This window comes from Halichoeres trimaculatus, unplaced genomic scaffold, assembly GCF_033239565.1.
Source record: "Halichoeres trimaculatus isolate MK-OKI-2021-1 unplaced genomic scaffold, fHalTri1.1 fHalTri1_scaffold_23, whole genome shotgun sequence".
NCBI classification, from domain to species: domain Eukaryota; kingdom Metazoa; phylum Chordata; class Actinopteri; order Labriformes; family Labridae; genus Halichoeres; species Halichoeres trimaculatus.
In genome coordinates, this window is record NW_027437201.1 from 10,212,235 (window position 1) to 10,233,776 (window position 21,542).

The 21,542-nt window shown below is 43.3% G+C and overlaps 1 protein-coding gene across 1 annotated transcript; it reads left to right on the plus strand.

Annotated features, from left to right (window-relative positions):
* Positions 1–4,515: 4,515 nt before the first annotated feature.
* LOC141784949 (thrombospondin-2-like) lies at positions 4,516–20,110 on the plus strand. The gene is made up of 20 exons (XM_074662934.1): positions 4,516–4,541; positions 4,703–4,801; positions 6,915–7,190; positions 9,602–9,695; positions 9,772–9,936; positions 10,203–10,379; positions 10,456–10,629; positions 10,871–11,001; positions 12,842–12,976; positions 13,048–13,266; positions 13,337–13,444; positions 13,536–13,695; positions 14,063–14,181; positions 14,431–14,665; positions 16,694–16,921; positions 17,000–17,130; positions 17,211–17,351; positions 17,539–17,636; positions 19,223–19,362; positions 19,863–20,110. Exons 2-20 carry the CDS (start codon positions 4,703–4,705, stop codon positions 19,868–19,870), a joined length of 2,838 nt encoding a protein of 945 aa, XP_074519035.1. The 5' UTR covers positions 4,516–4,541; the 3' UTR covers positions 19,871–20,110.
* Positions 20,111–21,542: the final 1,432 nt, after the last annotated feature.

Genomic DNA, 21,542 nt, shown 5'->3' on the forward strand with positions numbered 1-21,542 from the left:
TTGAGCTGTGTAAAGCCCTGAGAGCGGGCAGGTAGACTCCACTCTGACCTGTGACGTCGGACGCAGCGCTGCGTACCTTACGGCAGATAGCCTATATACCTGCGGCTAATTATTCAATACTTCATGTCTGTTGTCTGTTACTTTGGGTCATTATTATTATTATTATTATTATTATTATTATTATTATTATTATTATTATTATTATCATTATTACAGATAAATACATAATAATTTAATTTTAATGTAGCCTAACTGTATTTATTAGTTGTAGTCAACATTGTTGCAATAGCTAGCTAAATTCCATCAGGATTTCCGAGGCAAAAATCTGTAACATTTGAATTTGTTCACAGCATTTCTTGTCAGGTAGGTCATGTTCTCTGTTTCTGTGTCCATAGTATCTTAAAATCACACTTAAAGTAACTATTATTATAGAATACAATTTTGATTAAGAGGAAATCCACGCTGATAAATAGTACAAAAGTAAAACTTCTTGTCTTTCAAGCGGCTTTTTAAGTGCCAGAGAGTGTGCCTCTACCAAATAAACATCCCTTTTCTATGAAGAATATAGTAACATTTATGTTTTCAAACGACGCTAATTCTCCTGGTATGGGTCTCTTCCGCCTATTAGGCGTAATTTTTCGAAATATCCCTCTTTTTCTTGCTGGCCAAGTCCCTCACAATAAGTTTTAGTGTTCTCTTTACGTTTTTTCTACATTTGTTGTTAGATAGGACAGCTTAAAACCATATTATACCGGGCACTTAACTCAATGTTTACGTGTATCTCGCGCATCCGGGTAAGTACCTAAATCCTGACGTCAGTGCAAACGTTACATTTTTACCAAAAGAAGACCCAACAAGTACTTTTCTAAACGACAGGCCATATTCTTTTTTATCTCCTCTTTTCTTTGATCTTTTGTCACGAAGTCATAGGCCTACATACGTTTAGTTTTACTCGTGAAGGTTAAATGGCCCATATCTTCAATGTTTGTTTCTTTGCTAATTGTTCAATGAAGTGTAACCAAAGACTATCGTGAAAGCTGACAAAGGGTAAGCAATAGCTTTGACTCTTTCGCCAAGCATCAAAAGTGTGAGCTCCTACACGTGAAGATAAAAACAATCCTCAGGTTGGGCATATAACTGTTGCTAGGTGGTATGAGGCTGGGAGGAGTCACTGGGACTTCAAATCCCGGAGGAGCATTGTTTGTGCGTGTTGCTGGCTAACCTGGAAAATAATAGGATGAAGTAATAACTGGATTAATTACCCTCTGCTGCTCTACTGACCCACAGTGACTGCTAAGGACGACGTGTGCTTTGTGTGTAGAGCACTTTGTGAGTCAGCATCTATGTCTTTTTATTTTATATAGTCTATTTACTGTGTAACAATCAAATACTATATGACCTTGCTGGCTAAACTTTAAAAATCCAAGTTACGATGTGCTAGGGTGACCATATTTTGATTTCCAAAAAGAGGACAACGGCACTGGCCTCGAGGCACAAATTCAGACAGGCCTCTTCTATTCTTAATATTTTCACTGCCCCGTGGTCACTCCCGTCTGTGGAAACACCACAGTACTGGATTTTTTTGAGTGCTTCATGAATGACTTCAACAGAATGGGGGGTTATTACACCTAGAGATGGGTACCGAATCAGGTACTTCAAAAGGTACCGACCGATTTCTGTAAAAAAGTACCAAGTACCGATTCATGTAAAATCAAAAGGTACCACGTTTGGGTACCTGAACACATCCTTGTGACTGTGAGAAAGTGAAAGAATAGTCAATTTTCCATGATGGACATGAACACAGCATTGCAAGGGTATATACTGAAGGATATATATGTTAAATTGAAAAATATATATATAATATTGTTAAAGAAATTGAATTTTTTTTCCCACATAACTACAAAAAAGTACCGAAAATTTGTACCGTTGAGTACCGGTACCGATTGCCAGGTACCGGGCATTGGTGCCAGCACTACTAAACTTTTTAGCAACGTCAGAGTCAGGAAATGTCTTTTTAGCAAGGCACTGGTGCAATCCATGGACCTGTAGCTGTTGTGGTGTTTTACAGTATGAAATGCCAAACATGCCCTGTCATGTCATGTTTTTCGGTGTCCATGTGAGCTTTGAGATCTCCAGCACCTTTATTGGACACTGAGACATATGTGCCAGCTTTGCACACGGTTCACTCCGCCTCCCACTTGTCCCGACCGGGACGGTATGTCGGAAATTTTTTTTTTGCAGTTCATCTGTGAAGCTGCACTTAAACTTAGGCATCTTCCGTGCAATACAGCTCCGCTGTATAAACAGCCCCGTCTTCCCGCTCTCCGTCTGTGTCTCTCTCTCTCGCCTTCTCTCTGAGCCTCTCACTCTCTAAGAGTGTGTGTGCACGCGCAGAGCAGACCTGCCCACAAGGCAGCCTCTCGGTAAGTGATGCGCATGATAGTATTGTTTGCAAGCGCCGGTCAATTTACGGACGCGCGTAATGGTCCTATGAAAATCAGTGAACACCGGACATTTTCGTGAATTTATTAAACCCGCCCGGACACCCCGGACAGGACGTAAAAAGTGGACATGTCCGGGCAAAAGAGGACGCTTGGTCACCCTACGATGTGCTACTAGTTATTAAAATACCAAACACTGGTCAGTATGCTGTGCAGTTTTGGAATAAACAAGTAGTTATCATAGGATTTAAATAAAATATTGTAAAGACTAGTTTGGGAAATAAAAGTAGAGGAAATAAAGGGAAGGGTCTGGAGCGATGTATTTGTGAGTTGCCCCCTGACTACCTCTTCTCTTGCCTTTCTGTGCCCCCCCTCCATGTAAATCCCTTTACTTTAAGCCCATGTAATTCTCTGACCACTGCATACTTAGCGCTACAATCACAGGGCGGTCTGTCTGGCTCTTATTGTAGCAGTAAGGTCTCACAGTCAGGGCTGAGAGCTCTAATACAGGAAGCCCCTTTCAGCTCTCCGCTCTGGTTACCTTCAGAGAAATGAGCCAATTGCTGCAGCTCCTCTATGACCTTTTTTTACTTAAGCTGCCTAATTGCATAAAGTGACCACTTTCTCATCCCGGCTGCTTCGATTTGGCTAGTAGCTTCCTGTTACTTTTGCAGGTTCAGACTGCAGCTCATCACAGCCTGAGCAGAGTGCCCTCTTTAAGACTATTTCCTTCACTGACACAGGGAGACAAAGTGACTTAAAGTGCCTAGAACTGTATGTGCCTTTTATCTGACCTACAAGAACTTTGCCCCAAGTCTTTATCCGTTCTACGGCGTCTCAGATCTGAGTTTTTTCTGCGTCACAGAGCAGTAACAAGCAGCACCTGTTTCCACTGCCTCCACCAATGACCCACATCCAGAAAGGAACATCTTGCCCGTCCCTGTTTGTTCCTCCTCGTTGTGGTGTTTTTTTTCAGTTATCTGCTAAAAGGAGAATTTGTTGGTGTGTTTGTGCAAAAGTCTGTGTTTGTATGGGCACAGGCGCACACATCTGCGAAATTCATTATCCCACAAGTGGAAGCTACAGATGGAAAATATGATTCAGGATGATGATGATGATGATGATGCCTCTCTTTGACTCAGCGGGGAGACAACCAGAGAAAAAGAGAGGAAGGAAAGTGGAAAAGAAAGGATGATCCTGATGAAATTAGTTTTAATATTCCACTCCTCTTTTTTTTTACCTAGAAATCTGCAGAAATCAAGACAAATATGTGGTGAAACACACCCACATTAAGCCTCTCGTATTCATCAGGGATTAATGGGGTTGCCAGTTTTCTCGCTCCAAATATTTTGGGGAACTCAGGGCAGCCAATATGAGTGTGTATGTTAATGCATTTCTCTGTGATTGTGTCTTCCAGCGTGGAAAGCGATGAGCATAAAACGATGTGTCTGGGAAATCTGCATCAAGTCATCAACACACACACACATAAACACACACACGCAGATTTCCTTCAATCCAGCTGGGTTTCTTGCTGCGAGATATGCAGCCCAGCTCATCGCCAGACAGACGGGTAATATATGGCCCCCGCTCCTGCCTCTCTGACACACACACACACAGGGACACACACACACACACACACTCAAACAAATACATAACCACATTAGGACTTTCTGCAGAGCTGTATGCAACTTCTCTCCTCACATTTCCCACTCACAATCTTCAAAACAAATAACACCGGACTCCAAGGTGCAAAGAAAACTAGGAGACAAGGAAATAAAGGAGGAGAAAAAGGCGACAGACATTCCATCACAGCCCCCGTGGAGCTGCAGCAGGGACGAGCCTACCAGCCGAGATTTCTAATTGCCGAGAAAGCAGAGCAGCAAGGAGCACGCAGGTATGCAAGGTTAATTCCCTCTTCATCTTCTTCTTCTTCTTTTATCTCCTCTGCAGCAGTTGTGCTCGCGTTGTGTGCTGCTGTAGCAGTATGGTAGCTATACTTCATGGTGACTGCATGTGTGATTTATGTGTGAACAGGAATGAGTCCACCGAGAGGTTTCCTCCTGGTTCTGATATTGCTCCAAGCAGCAGCTGTTTGTGCAGGTAACACATCCTCACAGAGGCACTAAGTCTGTGCAGAGATAGTCCTCTTTTCACTTTTGTTAATACAGATGCAAAAAGTATTCAGTCTGACACGGAGCAGCTAAACTTGTGCATTCTTCACAGGTGTGAGTGATGCTAAGGTGTACAATGTGTCGTCACAGATGTGTCGTCATCCGTGTGACAGTCTGGTGGGTTTGCTCACAGAGATCCACGGCCTGAGGATTGTGACCGGGAACCTACTGGAGGATTTGGACAGAGTGGTAGGACAATGTGGAAACAGTTTTGCTTCTATTTGACCCTCTGGTGCTACTTAAGATTGATACACACCTGATCAAAATCTTAAGACTAGTTGAAAATTTGCACAAATTTACATTTTGCTCTGTTTGATCTTAAAAAGGTTCTGAGTAAATTTTCTAAATGCAAAAAGAAGAAATGGGAGCGAAAGAAAATAAAACAAATTAATTTGTTCATTGCAAACAAGAATTAAAGTAAAATAGACTGTTCATCAGCTGATTAAAATTGAAGACCACAGACTTTAAATGACAAAATCTGCTCAAAAATGTGGATTCACTGTGATTTCCTGTCAGGTATTCACTCCGTCATGACCTCCTGATGGCAAAGGCTAAAAAGCTTTCTCTCTTTGAACGTGGTCAGATTGTTGAGCTGCTAAAGTTGGACGCAGTGAGACAGTAATTTTGAATTTCTTTTAAGATCCTGAGGGTTATGGAGAAAAAAAGTCCAGAGGTAGACCCCAAAATATTTCACCAGCTCTGAGCCTGCGGATCTGATTGGCTGTCTGTCAAGACACAGGACAATCCTGGACCTAAATTAAGGCCGTTACTGGAGCCAAATGCAGCCCAATAACCATCAGATGTGTCTGAGAGATAAGAGCTTCAAGAACAAAACACATCTTCAAGACCTTGTCTCATTCAACACCACAAACTCGCCCGTTTGGACTTTTTCAGAGAGCAGCAAACATGGGACACTGAAAGGTGAAGAAAGTTTGATTCTCTGAGGAGAAAAAACTGAACTTTGACGTCCTGATGGTTTCAACGTTACTGACATGACGAGGAGATCCCACTGGAGATGTTTTCACGGCAGCACAGTGGAGGGGGCGCCATCATGATCTGGGGTCTTTTTCCTTCAATGGACCAATGGAGCTTCAGGTTGGTCAGGGGCGTCAAACGGCGGCTGGATCTGTGGAGATGTTGCAGGAGGCCTCCTTCATGACTGGGGGCCCTGGTCTGTGTGGGAATGACTGGGTTTTTCAACAGGACAACGCTGCAGGTCTCAATGGGCGCCTGACAAAGGACTTCTTCCAGAGGAATCAGCTCACTCTTTGGACCATCCTGATGTTCCCCTGATCTATATTTGAAGTCAATCAACAAGAACAATGGAGCTACTCATCACTGAGTCCTTTTTTCAAACTTTTCTTACTATTTTAGGGGTTTTCATGTTTTTTACGGTGTGGTCTTAAACTTTTGATCAGCTGATGAACAGACTATTTCACTTTAATTGTTCTTTGCAATAAACTGCATACTAATTTTCTTCTTTTTGCATTTCAAACTACTCTGAACCTTTCAACTAGTTCTAAAATTTTGATCGGAAATGCATATTGGACTTGGGCTTTTGAAGAAAAAGAGGATAACTGAAAATAGATTAATTTTTTTAGAAGAAGTTAACAAATGTGATAATCTGGGGAACTAATGGAACTATTTAAGGGCAAAACGAGGCCCCCATGTGGACCTTTACTCAAAGATAAAAAGTTACAATGTCAAAAAAATGTGCCAACAGTAATTCATTTTATTTAAATCAGACTTTGACGTTAGGTCAGCAATCAGTTTAAGCACAGAGATTTGCAGCTAAAGAGAATCAAGGTGATTAAATGGAAAGAAAAGATGTTAAATACAACATTTTATCTGTAAAAAAAAAGACATTTCACATTTAAAATAAAACTCTTATGTTCCGACAGAAAATATTAAAAACTAAACTGTGTGATCCTTTGGAACTTTACACTTTTGAAAAATGTCTCTCTTTAAAAAGTAATTACACAAGCCTCATGTACTTCAGCGTTTCAGCGTCAGTAAAACGTTACACAAAGAGACAGTTAATGAAAAGTCTGCCTAAAACAGCAAAGAGACTTCAATCTGTCGTCCTCCAGTGCAAGTGGAACAAGTGGACTAATAATGTCTTTCTGGCAGGAAACGCTGCGGTTTGTGGTTGATGTCTTGGTAATTTGGGGGAAAACACAAACACAGAGAAAACCACAAGTGTTAAAACGTAGAATCAGCTCAGCCACCATTCCAGCAGAATTCAATGCTTTCAGTGTGCCTTAAATGAACACTGTGTTCATGTGTATATTTCTTTTGTCAGACCAAAGAAAATGAAGAGATGCGTCTGTACATGGCTGAGCTGAGCAGCAACAACAGCAGCCTGAGCGACAGCCGCAGAAATGGCGGCCCTGGTGGTTGGCACGGCGACGGTGGTGAAGACAGAGATGGAGATGGAGATGGGTATGGAGGAGGGGACGGTGATGTTAATGATCCAGACATGGACAGGAGTGGGGAGGCGTGGTGCGTTCAGGATGGGCGAGTGTACGATCAGGGGGAGGACTGGGAGGTGGACAGCTGCACCTCCTGTACATGCCAGGTCAGTGTTGAATAACTGTTATGCAACTAAAATGTTAAATATTCTGGGTGGGAGGCTGCCTGACAAGCTTCTGATGGAGTGTGAACCATCTCGTCAAGGGACAGAGGAGGAGAAAGGAGCATCAAATTTAACCTGCTGATATTATTACATACCAGTGGCGTGCACAGACTTTATTTAAGGGGGCAAGAAGGATAAAGGACAAACATCCACATTCTTGCCACCCTAGAGGGTAGCTTATTATATTTTAACCAGTCAAGGAGGCAGTTAAGTTTGTTTTTTTCATCTAAGAGGGCAGTTTAGTGTATTTTGCCAACTAGGGGTCACTAAAGCACGTTTTTTTGGCACCCTGAAGGGAACTTTAGTGTACCTTTTGGCTCACAAGTGGGCACTTTAGCACTGATTTGGCCAAAGAGGGCACTTAAGCAAGCGTATTGGCCATATACTGTATAAAACTTAGACGAGGCCTCCATGATGTCACCTGTCTGTTCTTGATACCGGTCCTTCTGCGGCCAGCCTCAAGCAGATTCTCAGTAAACAGCAACTTGTAGCACTTCCACATAGGCTTCATTTTTACTATCTGGATGTTGTTCCTTGGTTTTGGTCCTCAAGGGGAACACTTTAGCACACTTCTTGGCTCCCTAATGCAGCGGCCACACCGGACGCAAATTTAAACGCACGTCACGCCTGTAACGCGCCGCGTGAACGCCCAAGTCTGGACGCTGGACTGTTTTGACAAGCTGAGGGGTTGACGCGTGTCACTGTGCAGGCGGAGTGGAGAACCCGCTCGTTTAAAGACCGAAAGCCCAAAAGAGCATCTGAAAAATAATGAGCTGTGGTTACAAAAGCATGACAGGAGAGTGTGTGAAAGCTTTGGAGATCACAATCAAGGCCTGCTGCCTCTCCCTGGTAATCCACCTCCACTGGCCCTGCCTGGCGGTTCCCTGCGACCTCATCCTCGACCCTCGACCCCTGTTCCTGGAGGTCTCCCTGGGAACAATGAAGGGGTCGAGGAAAGAGAGGACCGCAGAGAACTTCCATCTTTTCCCTGGCTCTGCCCCTGCCCCGCTCTTTCCTCCTCTCTTTCAGGCTCAAAACTCCACTGAGGAAAACACAGTCGGACTCAGTGATGACCCGCGCAGGCAAATCCAGCTGGAAACGAATGTTTACAGAACTTACCTTCAAAACCTGTCTCCTCAGCGACTTTCACCCAAGCCTGCTCCTTTTTTTCTGGTCTCTGTAGAGTACACACGTCGTAGCGTATAACTCTGGATAATGACACACTACACACATTATTTTCTCCTCCATCTTCCAACGGAGTTAGAGCCGGAGCAGGAGGCGGTCCCCTCCCCCAACATCATCAAATCAATGATGTTGTGGGGGAATGTCATCGCTGATTGGCTGCCGCGGCACAGTCTTCACACGAATTCACATTGAATGTTCAATATTTTCAATTGAGCGTAGAGGCATCTGACGCAAACTAATCTCGACGTAAATTCTCGTCCGGTGTGGCTGTGCCATAAAAAGGCACTGTAGCACGTGTTTTGGCCCTCAGTGGGACAGTTTAGTGTGCCTTTTGGTTCCAAGTAGGGCACTTTATCACTGATTGGGACCCTAAGAGAGCACTTAACATGTGTTTTTGCTCTCAAGCAGGCACTGCTGTGTGCGTTTTGGCTCTCAAAGGCATTTTAGGTATTTTTCAACATTTGAGCCAAAGGGGGGTTTTCACAGGGGGGTCGACTCACCCCAAACCCCTCCTTGTGCACACCACTGTTTCATACCATATCACACTGAAACATGTTACATCCTTCTGTCTTGTTGGAGTTTGTTCCTCTTCTTCTCTTTAACAAGTTTCTTCAGGGTTGTTCAAAAAGTTCTCTCACATAATCTAATCCTGGAACAAAACCGCTCCACACCTCTCTCCTCTGTTTTTGTTTCACCTTACAGGATGGCTTCAACATTAAGAGGAAACCCACTCAGTCGCTTTCATGCTGATGCTTAGATTAAAAGATCAATTCCACTTTCAGATATGAGAGCCAGATCGATCTTTTCATCTCACTCTTGGCGAGAAAGCAAATAAGCATATTTTCCAAAACGTGAAACTTTCTCAATGTGATTTATTAACCTGTTGGGGAGGTACTTTGAGTTTAACTTTAATCCAGCGTGGTTTCATTTGATTTTAAAGCTGCTTTTGTTTCTCTGTATTTTATGTTCACGTCCTCCTCTCTGTGTCTGGTTCTCTTTATGAAACATCATTAGTTTTAGTCAAGGGTGGATTGAAGGAGATGCCAAACTTTTTATGAGTCCTGACAGCAAAAAAACTCACTTGGAGGCAGTTTCACTTGAAACATCTGGATCAACCTGGACAGACTGAGGCAGGGTTTGCTTCTTGTTGTGGTCTCCACTCTGTGCAGGATGGAAAGGCGGTGTGTCGGCTGATGTCCTGCCCTCCTGTTTCCTGCATCAATCCGTCGTTCATCGATGGAGAGTGCTGTCCTGTGTGTCGCAGTGAGTGGATACACACTAATGATGATTCAAAGATGATGAGCTGAAGTGACAACAGAAGTCTCTGTGTGTTTCTAAGATAATCGAACAGGTTGGTCTCCGTGGTCTGAGTGGACGTACTGCTCTGCCACCTGTGGACGTGGAGGTCAGCAAAGAGGAAGATCCTGCAACAGCATCAAGCCGTCCTGCTCCGGCCCGTCGGTTCAGACCCGCAGCTGCATGCTGGCAAAGTGCGAGCGCAAGGGTAGGACATCACTCTGCGTGCCTGAAGTGTCACATCTTGGTTGAATTTATTTCATTGATTGATTTAGAACAGCCCGTCCAGAGAATGATCGAATATTCCTCAAATATGGAGCTTCAGACAAATGGATTCTTGAGATTAGGATCATAATTGGAAACATGCTGCAGCTCTGTGGATGGAGACTCAATGAGGAGCTGTGGTGGTGGTCTGTGCTGCAGACTCCTCCAACCTGGACACTTTACAAACTCTCTGTTTGTTTCATGTCTCAGGTCGTGCTGATGGAAACTGGGGCCTTTGGTCCCCTTGGTCTGCGTGCACCACTACATGTGGAGATGGTAACATCACACGGGTTCGCCTCTGCAACAACCCTCCGCCACAGAAGGGGGGCCGAGGGTGCGCCGGCAGTGCCAGGGAGACGCAGTCCTGCAACAACACACTCTGCCCTGGTGAGTTCATGTTGACAGATGCACAAACAAAGTGCCTCGTAGGATTCAACATCTTATATAACGTGTTTGTTTCCAGTTGCTGGAGGCTGGACCAGCTGGACTGAATGGTCAGAGTGCTCGGCATCATGTGGTGGAGGCCTTTTAAGCCGTCAGAGGGAGTGTTTGAACCCAGCTCCTCAGAACGGAGGGAGGCATTGTGCTGGAGACGCTACAGACTTTGACACATGTAACAAACAACCATGTCCTATAGGTAAACCTGAACCCTGTCCACATAAACTACAATCACATGCAAGAGAGAAACATTTGTTTTGAAATGATTCAGCTTGTTTTCTGACAGTAATGGATTCAAAAAGAGTATCCAGGAGCATTTTCTGGGCCTTGGTCCAAGGACAGAGAAGAAAAATGATTTAGTAAAGACTCCTGAGGTGATGATGGAACCTCTGACCTCTGCCTGGATGATTTGCATCGTGACTCATTGTTTGTGTTTTCAGATATTTGTTTACAGTCGAATCCATGTTTCCCCGGGGTGCCATGTACGTCATATAGCGATGGATCATGGGAATGTGGGCGCTGTCCTGTGGGTTTAAAAGGAAACGGCACCCACTGTGATGATGAGGATGAGGTAATCGTTTATGTCCTAACCAGCTCATTGCAGCTGATGTCGGCTCATGTTGCATCATATGTTGAGAGAAATATTGTAGAAACGTTTGATGGATTGTCATGATGTTTTTGCACATGCGTTTGTGGTTCCCAGAGGATGATCCCTCCAAACTTTGATCATTTTCAGACTTTCTTCTTAAAGGGAAAAGATTAAAGTCTGTGGGTATAAATACACAGATTGACATGGTCCCCAAACCGTGAATACCTGTAGATTCACTGATTCCCTGATTACTTCTTTGATGCAAATAACAGGAGCATGTTTTGCTATTCAGTTAAATAAATCTAACAGAACTTAATTTTGGTTCACATTTCCTTTTCCCTGAAGACGACTTCTATCACCAAGTCAAAGTTTTGTTCCATTTCATCTCCAGTTTATGACCAAAAAAACCCGCCAAACAAATGATTTTCCCATCAGCCTCTTTAAACCCTGCTGAACCTTGTGTTTCCTGCCAACCAACAAATGTTTGTAAGCAAACCCATTGATCCAACTCGGTGTGTAAACATTTAAAACTGCTAATGATCTCACAAATGTCACAAAACCTTTGTACTGAAATACGTCTTCACAGGGGAGGCTGCATACCTTTCCACTCAAATTTACCGTCTTTGGTGTTTTTTTTTGAACATCAGTGACACACACGATAACTCACAGGACGGGGGGAAACTTTCCAGATCCCACAAGTGTTTCCCTGATCCTCCTCTGATAGCTTTTACACCTCGTGTTGGACGTTACAGTGTCTGGTTGAAAGCAGGAAATGTTGTGCTGCCTAGCGCACGAACTGGCTCTTAATCATCATCCCCTGTTTTTTAATTTGATGCTACTTTAAAGGTCTCATATTATGCTCTTTTTCTGCAGTTTAATATGGATCATTGATGTCTTCATGAAAAGGTAGTAACATGTTTTGGTTCAAAAAGCCAATAAATCAAGCACAGCAGCATTGTTTCCAGGCTCTCATAGCCCCTCTGTTCAGAACGCTCTGATTTAGTGGGTGTGGCCTTCATATGTAAATGAGCCACCGCTGATATCGCCCGCTCTTCTGCGTCACTAAGAGCGGCGCCATGAGCTCCGAGTGCACAATGTTTAGAAAACAGCAAAGCTCGTTAACCGTAACATTACAGGCTAAAACAACAGGCTAACTGCAGCTAAAGTTAGCATCCTGAAGCTAACACAGAGACAGGGGGGACACTGAGGAAAAGCTCTTACATCTGCTCCACAGCACACAGCATTTAAAATACTCACATTTCCAGGGTCCGAGGTTTGTTGGTGGATGGTTGGTAATGCGCCTGGATTCAGGACCAGTCTATTCGCTAGCCCTCTGTTGTACTGTCCAAAGTTGGAAAAGCAGTCAGCTGTGAGGTGACTAGCACACGCATGCACAGTTGTACTGAGTGTAGCTGGAACATTTCCTTGATAAATGAACTCTAGACACTTAGTCTTGTCTTCTTACGAGATGGGAAGCTTGTGCATGGAACTATGTGGCTGTTTACAGCCAACAACAGCCACACTCTTCTCTCCAGCAGCAGGAAGGGGGTTCGGGGGTATCTGCTCCGGTGGACCAATCAGGTCAGACTTGCTCCTGATTGGTCAAAAAAGGGAACCACTGGCAACAGCTCGTTTTAGGTCAGGATTTTACATTCACCAGCACTACTAAGTACAGGTTTTGTCATTAAATATCACATTTTGTGGGCTGGGAGGAAAGCCAAAGACCCACAAATTTCACCAAAAGACTTAATAAAGTGATTTTTGCATAATATTTGACCTTGAAGTTCATCTTGGTAAGGTTTGATTTGGTTTGTTTCTGCAGTGTGAAGTGGAAGGTGTGTGTGTCACACAGTGTGTAAACACAGACCCTGGTTTCTACTGCCTGCCCTGCCCTCCTCGCTACAAAGGCACCCAACCGTACGGCCTCGGACTCCAGGAAGCAGAGGAAATCAAACAGGTGTGTTTTCACTCTTACGTGTTTCTGTTCTTCTCTTTAACTGAATTAACTCACCTGTGTTTCCTCTGTAGGTGTGTGAGCCGTATAATCCCTGCAAGGACAACACACACACCTGCCACAAGTATGCAAACTGTTTGTACCTGGGGCTCGCATCCGAGGTTTTGTACAAGTGTCGTTGCGCTATCGGGTTTGCGGGGGACGGCTTCCTGTGTGGTGAAGACTCCGATCTGGATGGTTGGCCCAACAGGAAGTTAACCTGTAAAGAGAACGCCACCTACCACTGTGAGAAGGTACGATGAGACAGATAAAGACAAGAGTGAGTCAGCTGGGTTTGTTTGACTGTGCTCTGATTGGCTGCAGGATAACTGCCCCATGGTACCAAACTCCGGACAGGAAGATCTGGACCGTGATGGACAGGGGGACGCCTGTGACCCTGACGATGACAATGATGACATCACAGATGAGAGAGTGAGGCTGTAGCTTCAGCAGGAGTAACTCTGATTAAACAAAGGCTTAAAGCAGGCCGATATTCAATGAGAGAAAAATGTGTCTGTGACAGGACAATTGCCCGCTGGTTTACAACCCTCGGCAGTTTGACTCTGACAGAGACGGCGTTGGAGACCGCTGTGATAACTGCCCGTTTGAAACCAACCCGCTGCAGACAGACACTGATGGAAACGGAGAGGGAGATGCCTGCAGCATCGACATCGATGGAGACGGTAGGAGCTTCTCACTAAACCACCACGGCTAAAATAAGCTGTTATTCATCCAATTACAGCAGTCCTCCTCAGAATCTCATAAATTCAACCTGGAATGAGGCTTCTGGTTCCCAAAATGCCCCACAAACAAAATGTGTCACAGCTTCTTCTGAGGAGGTCTGGAGGACAGAGCGACTTTACTCTTCTGGATAAAGGAATTCAGCAGTAATGAGCTCTACAGACTGAATATGGATTAAAAGCATCCAACCAAATATTTTCTGGATTTATGTCGGTTTGTGTGTCTTGATTTTAGTGTGCAATAAAAACAGTACAAGCCCAGTGAAACGTTATTTATTTCCTGCGTCTGTGTTTTTGTCTGTGTTTCCAGATGTTCTCAACGAGCGTGACAACTGTCCTTACGTCTACAACACGGACCAGAGGGACACAGACCTGGATGGTGTTGGAGATCAGTGTGATAACTGTCCCCTCCTGCACAACCCACTGCAGGTCCATAAAACAGATCAATAAAACAGAGAAATAACATCTGAAAGATGTCAAAACAATGGAGATGAGAAGGGTTGCACAACTTAACATCTGCTCTGAGGTTACAGTTTATAACTCGCCATCAATCACAGAAGTATTACTGGAAATCATTTTATGTCTGTACTACTGGCAAAATAATCACAGAGACGTCTGATTTACATTATTTCAACATTATTTAATGATGCGTTTTGTCTGTTTTACGTGTGTTTTCAGCATGACTCAGACAACGACCTGGTGGGCGATATGTGCGACAACAATGAAGACATCGATGAGGATGGACACCAGAACTCTCTCGACAACTGTCCCTACATCGCCAACAGCAACCAGGCCGACCACGACAACGACGGGAGAGGAGACGTCTGTGACCATGACGACGATAATGACGGAATACCAGACGATCGAGACAACTGTAGACTGGTGCCCAACAAAGACCAGCTGGACTCTGACGGTTAGTAGTGTCAATCGTACTCACAGACTGATGACACAGCAGCTCCCCTAAAGTGAATCCAAAACATTTCTGAGCTCCCCCAGAAAAGTTTAGGTCATTAAGCCCATCTCCTCTACACTAAGATATCCTCTGTCAATACAGGGCATCCTAAAAGTATTCACAGTGCTTCACTTGGTCCACAGTTTATGTTACAGCCTCATTTCACGACAAAATAAATTCACATTTTCCTCAAAATTTGGCACACATGACACCGCAAAAAAAACTTCTTTTTTTTTTTTTTTTTGCAAATGTATTAAGAATAAAAAGCTTAGACATCACATTTTAATAAGTATTCACAGCCTTTTCTAAATTCTTTGTTGATCCACTTATGGCAGCAGTTACAGCCTCAAGTCTTTTTAAATATGAAGCCACAAGCTTGGCACACCTATCTTTGGGCAGTTTGTCCCATTCCTCTTCCATCAGTGGGGAGTGTCAGTGCATAGACATTCATCAGATCTCTCCAGAGATGTTCGACCAGATTCAAGTCTGGGCTCTGGCTGGGCCCCACAAGGACCTTCACAGAGTCGTCCTGAAGCCACTCCTTTGATATCTTGGCTGTGGTCTTAGGGTCGTTGTCCTGCTGAAAGATGAACCATTTCATCCTTTGTCTCTGTACATTGCTATATTCATCTTCCCCTCGATCCTGACTGGTCTCCCAGTTCCTGCTGCTGAAAAACATCCCCATAGCATGTTGCTGACACTGCCATGCTTCACTGTAGGGATGGAATTGTCCAGGTGATGAGCAGTACCTGGTTTCCTCTAAACATGACGCCAAAGAGTTCAATCTTTGTCTTATCAGAGCAGAGGATTTTCTTTCTCATGTTCTGAGAGTCCTTTAGGGGCCTTTTGGCAAACTCCAGGTGGGCTGCTATGTGCTTCCAAAGAGGCCTGATTGGTGGATTGCTGCAGATGGTAATCCTTCTGGAAGGTTCTCCTCTCTCCACAGAGGACCAGTGGAGCTCTGACAGAGAAACCATTGGGTTCTTGGTCATCTCTCAGACGAAAGCCCTTCTCCCACAATCGCTTAGTTTAGACAAGAGGCCACCTCTAAGAGGTGGTGATTCTGAATTTGTTCCACTTACAGATGATGGAGGTCACTGGGCTCATGAGACCTTCAAAGCATCAAAAACTGTTGTGGATACTTTTCCAGATTTGTAACTGGAGACAATCCCGTTTGGATGTCTGCAGACAGTTCTTTTAACTTCATGCTTGGTTTGTGCTCTGACATGCACTGTCACCCATGGGACCTTGTCCAGACAGGTGTGTGCCTTTCCAAATCATGTCCAATCAACTGAGTTTACCACAGGTGGACTCACATTAAGCTGTAGGAACACCTTAAGGATGATCAGTGGAAACAGGATGAAATTGAGCTCAATTTGGAGCTTTAAGGCACAGGCTGTGAGTACTTTTGTTCATCAATGTCTTAGTTTTTGATTGTCAATAAATTTGCTAAAACAACTGTTGTCACATTGTCATTATGGGGTGTTGCGTGTCTAGTTTTGGGGTAAAAATGAGTTTATTCCATTTTGTAATGAAGCTGTAACATAACATGTGGAGAAAGTGAAGCGCTGTGAATACTTTCTGGATGCTCCCTAAGTGAATGCTTGTGCTCCAAACAAAACATCCAACAATAGAAGCATAAATGTCTCCAATAACACAAACCAGATGTACATGAATGATGGCTAATTTGCTGTCACATGGGGAAGATATTTAGTACAATTTATGAGAAATGCATTTTGCAGTCAAGCAGTGAAATCTTTTGACCTTCAGTCCAGTAGGTCTGCAGAGATCCAGGACATCAGCACGAACCGTTTACAGCTCCCAGTAGTCAGATGTATCAAAGTAAAGATAAATTGCATCCAAAAACTTTCTTGCTACATTCATATTTTGTCACTTCCAATATTTTTTCTCCTCACTTGGTGTAAACAGAATCCAGGAAATCACGTTTGGCTGAATTTGTTTTATTTTATTATTCATCTGGCTCTGCAGGTGACGGCAGCGGAGACGCATGCTTCGACGACTTTGACAATGACACTATTCCAGATGCGCTGGATCCTTGTCCCCTAAACCAGGATATCGGCTCCACAGACTTCAGGAAGTATCAGGTAGTCTTGTTGGACCCGACAGGCACCACGCAGTCAGATCCTCTTTGGGTGATCCGTAGCCAAGGCACTGAGCTGCTGCAGACAGCCAACTCCGACCCCGGCATTGCTTTAGGTAAGCTTCATCAAGAAGAACAGAAACATCATGAGAATCTGTGAGGTTTGAGGAACAATAACCGTTCCCTTTAAACAGGATATGATAAATTCAGCGCGGTGGATTTCAGCGTGACTTTTTATGTAAACACAAACCGAGATGACGACTACGCAGGCATCGTGTTTGCCTACCAGTCCAGTCGGCGCTTCTATGTTGTCATGTGGAAACAGGTGAGGCCTGAATTCTTCCTGTCAGCAGTCCTCCTCCACTTTTAAATCGCTAACTTCATCCCTTCTTCCTGTGAGCGCAGGTGTCTCAGGCCTACTGGGAGAAAAAGCCGTCCAAAGCTTTTGGCACAGCGGGGGTCTCCATCAAACTGGTGAACTCCACCACAGGGCCTGGGGAGTATCTCCGCAACGCTCTGTGGCACACTGGAAACACCAGACACCAGGCACGAATCAGCACATTCATACTTCTTTAAATCCTGCTCATTAAATCTCACACCACATGACGTACCTGGAAACTGTCCTCAGATAACCTTGAATGGACCATCTTTATTAAAACTGGCTTAGAGAGGCTCAGGTACAGGATCAGAGCTGTCTGCTGTTCTGATGTGACTGTGTTTGTGTCTGTTTCAGGTCAAAACGTTGTGGCACGACCCCAATAAGATCGGCTGGAGGGACTTCACGGCTTACCGGATGCACCTCACCCACAGACCAAAGACGGGGTTCATCAGGTACAAACACTGACATTCAAAGCCCCCTTGGTTCAGCTCTTGAAAGCTGCTGTGAGTAATAGTTGCTGTTTTCACTGCCACAAGGAGGAGGCGACACTTTAGACTCTAGGTTTGATTGTAGAGATAAAAACAAGAGACTTAGAAGGTTATTAAATGTAGACTTTACAAAACATGGACGTGGCCTTCGCGACATCATCTGTCTGTTCCTGAAACAGTGAAAAGAAGCCAATCTGCAGACGCAGCCACATTTGATATGACGCTGGCTGTGAGTTTCCTTTCGAGCAGCTACAGGGCGCCCGCCAGTCACATGACCTGAGCTGTGTCTCTGATTGGATAATCAAACGATCCTAATATCTTTTAAACCGCTGAGTAAGAAAAAATTCACTCACCGCACAGTGTGTGCCGATCATGAAATCAGTGTTTTAGACCCAAGATGCTTTTTTTAAACCAGGCTGTAAATATGTTTTTTAATGCCGTAAAAGTCAGTTTTTATGGCTTGGTGTGTACGTGACTTCTGATCTTTCTGCAGCCAGCCTCAAGCGGATTCTCAATGAACAGCAACTTTTTGCACTTTTGCATAGGCTTCATTTTACTAACCGGATGTTGCCCTTTATTATTAACATACACGTGATTTGCAAAAACAGCACCACAGCCCTTTAAAGGCACACTCAGGGCTGAGAAAGTACTGTTCAGTTCATGTACTGGAGCAACAATCTGCTCAATAACTTCTTAAATGTGTGAAAACCTCATTCAGTCCCACTTTTTCAGAACAAACTTTCCCCTCAGATGTCCTCACACCGGGGACCATCATCAATCTCCAGGAGTCATTATATCACAGCTGTGTGTTATTCACTCTCAGTGTTGTACCCCGTTCTCCTCAACCTGCCACATTTACTTCTACTTCGTTGTACTTCTCACTAATGGACTTCTAAAAACAGCCCCGGGCTACGCGTTCTCTCTACTTTTTATGAGCAGAAAGGTATCAACGTGGAGAAAAACCAACAGGAAAGAGAACAAAACCCAGTAGTTCTGAAAATACCCCTCACAGAAATCTGTCTTTGGAGGTGCATGCAGTGCCTGGGCTGGATTCTGGGTTCTGAATGATTGTAGGATGAAGGTATGCTCAGTGAATGTCACCCTGAATAGAGGCTCTCGCTCTTTGTTTGTGAAGGACACGCACACATTGATATTTTGTTAGTTGCCATGAACTGCCTTTAATATATCTCAGTTTGACGTCATGTTCTTGGCTTTGGATGAAGTGAAGACGTAAAACAGGAAACAAGAAGGAAAGTACAAACACAAAGAAAGCTGCCTGACCGAGGAATGCTTATGCTTAAGATTTATCACTGATCAGGATGCATCTGCACACAAAGGGTGTGGCATCGTGTTTACAAAGCTTGGAACCTTCCCCACTGAAAAGTTTCATGGCTCAAAGTAAATCATCGAGTTAATGTACTTGTCTCTTCCCACTTTTGGTTCTAATTTTAAACTGTTATTAACTGACTGACAGCATCTCTCAGTTGCCAGCAGCTATAGCCGGTCTGCACCCATGGTAAAACAGTAATACATGACTAATACCTCTGCAGGGTGGTGGTGTATGAAGGCAGGAACATTTTATCCGACTCGGGGGCGGTGTACGATCACACCCTGGCAGGAGGCAGACTGGGACTGTTTGTCTTCTCTCAGGAACACGTCCTCTTCTCAGACCTCAGATATGAGTGCAGAGGTAAGACAAACTGGCAAAATATCTCAGCTGATTGGAGGTGGAAGGAGAACTCAGATTCTTTGGATGTCTAAAATCACTAAGCAGGGCCAATGTGATGTTTTTTTTTCATGGGGCATAAAACCCCTGGCAGCATCCCTTCACAGAATCACTCTTAAACACTGAGTTCTATAAATAAAGGTTCTCACTCTGCTGAGAAATGGCAGCTGCGACTGATATCCTCTTTTACACTCACATTATCATACTGCTTATACGGATGCATTAATGTAAAAGAAGCAATTAGCGCTGTAGCTCGTCAAGGTAGGCTCTTAACCCAGAGGTCAGAGTAACTTATAACACTTTTTGCTGTTTGAATTCAGTGTAAGATGGAGATTTGAATGTATGTTGGTGTCTTTGTGGTTATATACTCTATCATAACAGAGCTTACTTAGATAAATGTAGTAAACCATTTCACATCACTGTTACCAGTCCCTGAAGAGCAACACCTGTTTTCCCCTCCTCAGATAACTGAAGAACCTTCCAGAGAACCACAAACAGGAAGAAGAAGACTTTGCACTTGAGTCAGACCTTCATCCCTGCACAGTTATCATTTCATCCTCCAGCTATCAGCTTTTTTTTTTTATACCACAGCATTAACTTCAAGCTGCTCTCATCCTCTGTATATTACTGTAAGACTCAGATTTGTACTCCAGCGACTTTATACCTTCATTTGCTTTTTTTTTTGAATGGTTGTAAATTATTATTTATTGATGCCAGATGTGAAGGACGAGGAAGGAGGAAAAACTGCTGACGGAGGAAGCAGAGTATTGTGCAGATGTCTGGTGGTAACTTAATAAAAAATTGTTTTTCACTTGTTTTTTTTCTTCTTTTTTTCACCTAAATACTCTACAGCAGAGGTGTTCAACAGGGGTCTGCAGCCCTTAGGGGTAGGGACTGCTGGGGGTCTGTGACATTTTTGGTTGATTGGAAATGTTTTAATATTTTCAAGTAAATATTCTCAAATATTTCATTTCTTACCATTTTTACGCATGTTGTTGTCTTTTAACAACCACTGATGGAAACACAGAGGCCAAAGATGTTATCTCTCACTCAGAAATGAAAACATTCAGCAACAGCAGCTATATATATATATATATATATATATATATATATATATATATATATATATATATATATATATATATATATATATATGTGTGTGTGTGTGTGTGTGTGTGTGTGTGTGTGTGTGTGTGTGTGTGTGTGTGTGTGTGAGCTCTGTCTCTCCAACAGTTGGAAGGGGGGCCACTTCTACCACTCCACTACTGTGGATATGTGGTCTATTCTGCCCTCTTGTGGAGAAAGCACCAATCACATTTGTAAGGTTGTGGTCCTTGATCCTTGCTTTAAAAAAAAGGAAGTCTACTGTATTTAGGTTATCTTTTGGGCTTTTATGATTTTTATAAGACAGCAGAGGAAAGGGGACTGAGTAGATAAGGGATGAGAAAAGGAGGAGACATGCAGGAAACAGGCCACAGGCTAAACTCAAACCTGGGCCATCTGCCTGATGGCAAACCTCATGGGGCAGGACCAACACTGCTGGATCATCTGTGCCCCAAAAGGGAGTCTACTGTATGAAAAACATAAAAAAATGACAAACAAACAAAAAAAGATATAAACATTTTGTTAAAGAAAGTATACCCTTACAAAACCCACCAGTTTTTTTTCTCACCCCCTCCATTTTCAAATACACTTTCAATACAAACTTTTTTTTTTTTTAGTATTCTATAAATTTAAATCTTTAAAAAAATGCCTATACTACAGAGCCTAAATAGAAAGCTTGTTAAGGATCAAGTTTATTTAGTAAAGGTGGAAGTTTAAATGTTATATATCACATCCATACACTAAGTATTAAACCATTTAGTACTCATTTAAATGCACAAAGGTGCTCATGCACTTTTTTTTAAAATTAAAAAAGTACAATAATTATAATTTTCTAGCAAAAAAAATACATTTTTTTGATAAGAAGTAGTAATAAATGTGTACGCACAGATAATTTAAGGGTTATATGGTAAATTGTTAATGTAATTTCTACATAAGGAAAAAAAAAGTTTGTATTTATTATCTAATATTCTATACACTTAATTCAGAACAATATATTTCCCAGCTCTCTCTCTCTCTCTTTTTTTTTTGGGGGGGGGGGG

Coding starts and splice junctions, on each gene's coding strand:
- LOC141784949 (XM_074662934.1), top strand. CDS start 4,703: ATGTGTCGTCATCCGTGTGACAGTCTGGTGGGTTTGCTCACAGAGATC. Junction 9,696..9,771: donor GTGCTGTCCTGTGTGTCGCA/GTGAGTGGATAC, acceptor TGTGTTTCTAAG/ATAATCGAACAGGTTGGTCT. Junction 12,977..13,047: donor AAGCAGAGGAAATCAAACAG/GTGTGTTTTCAC, acceptor TTTCCTCTGTAG/GTGTGTGAGCCGTATAATCC.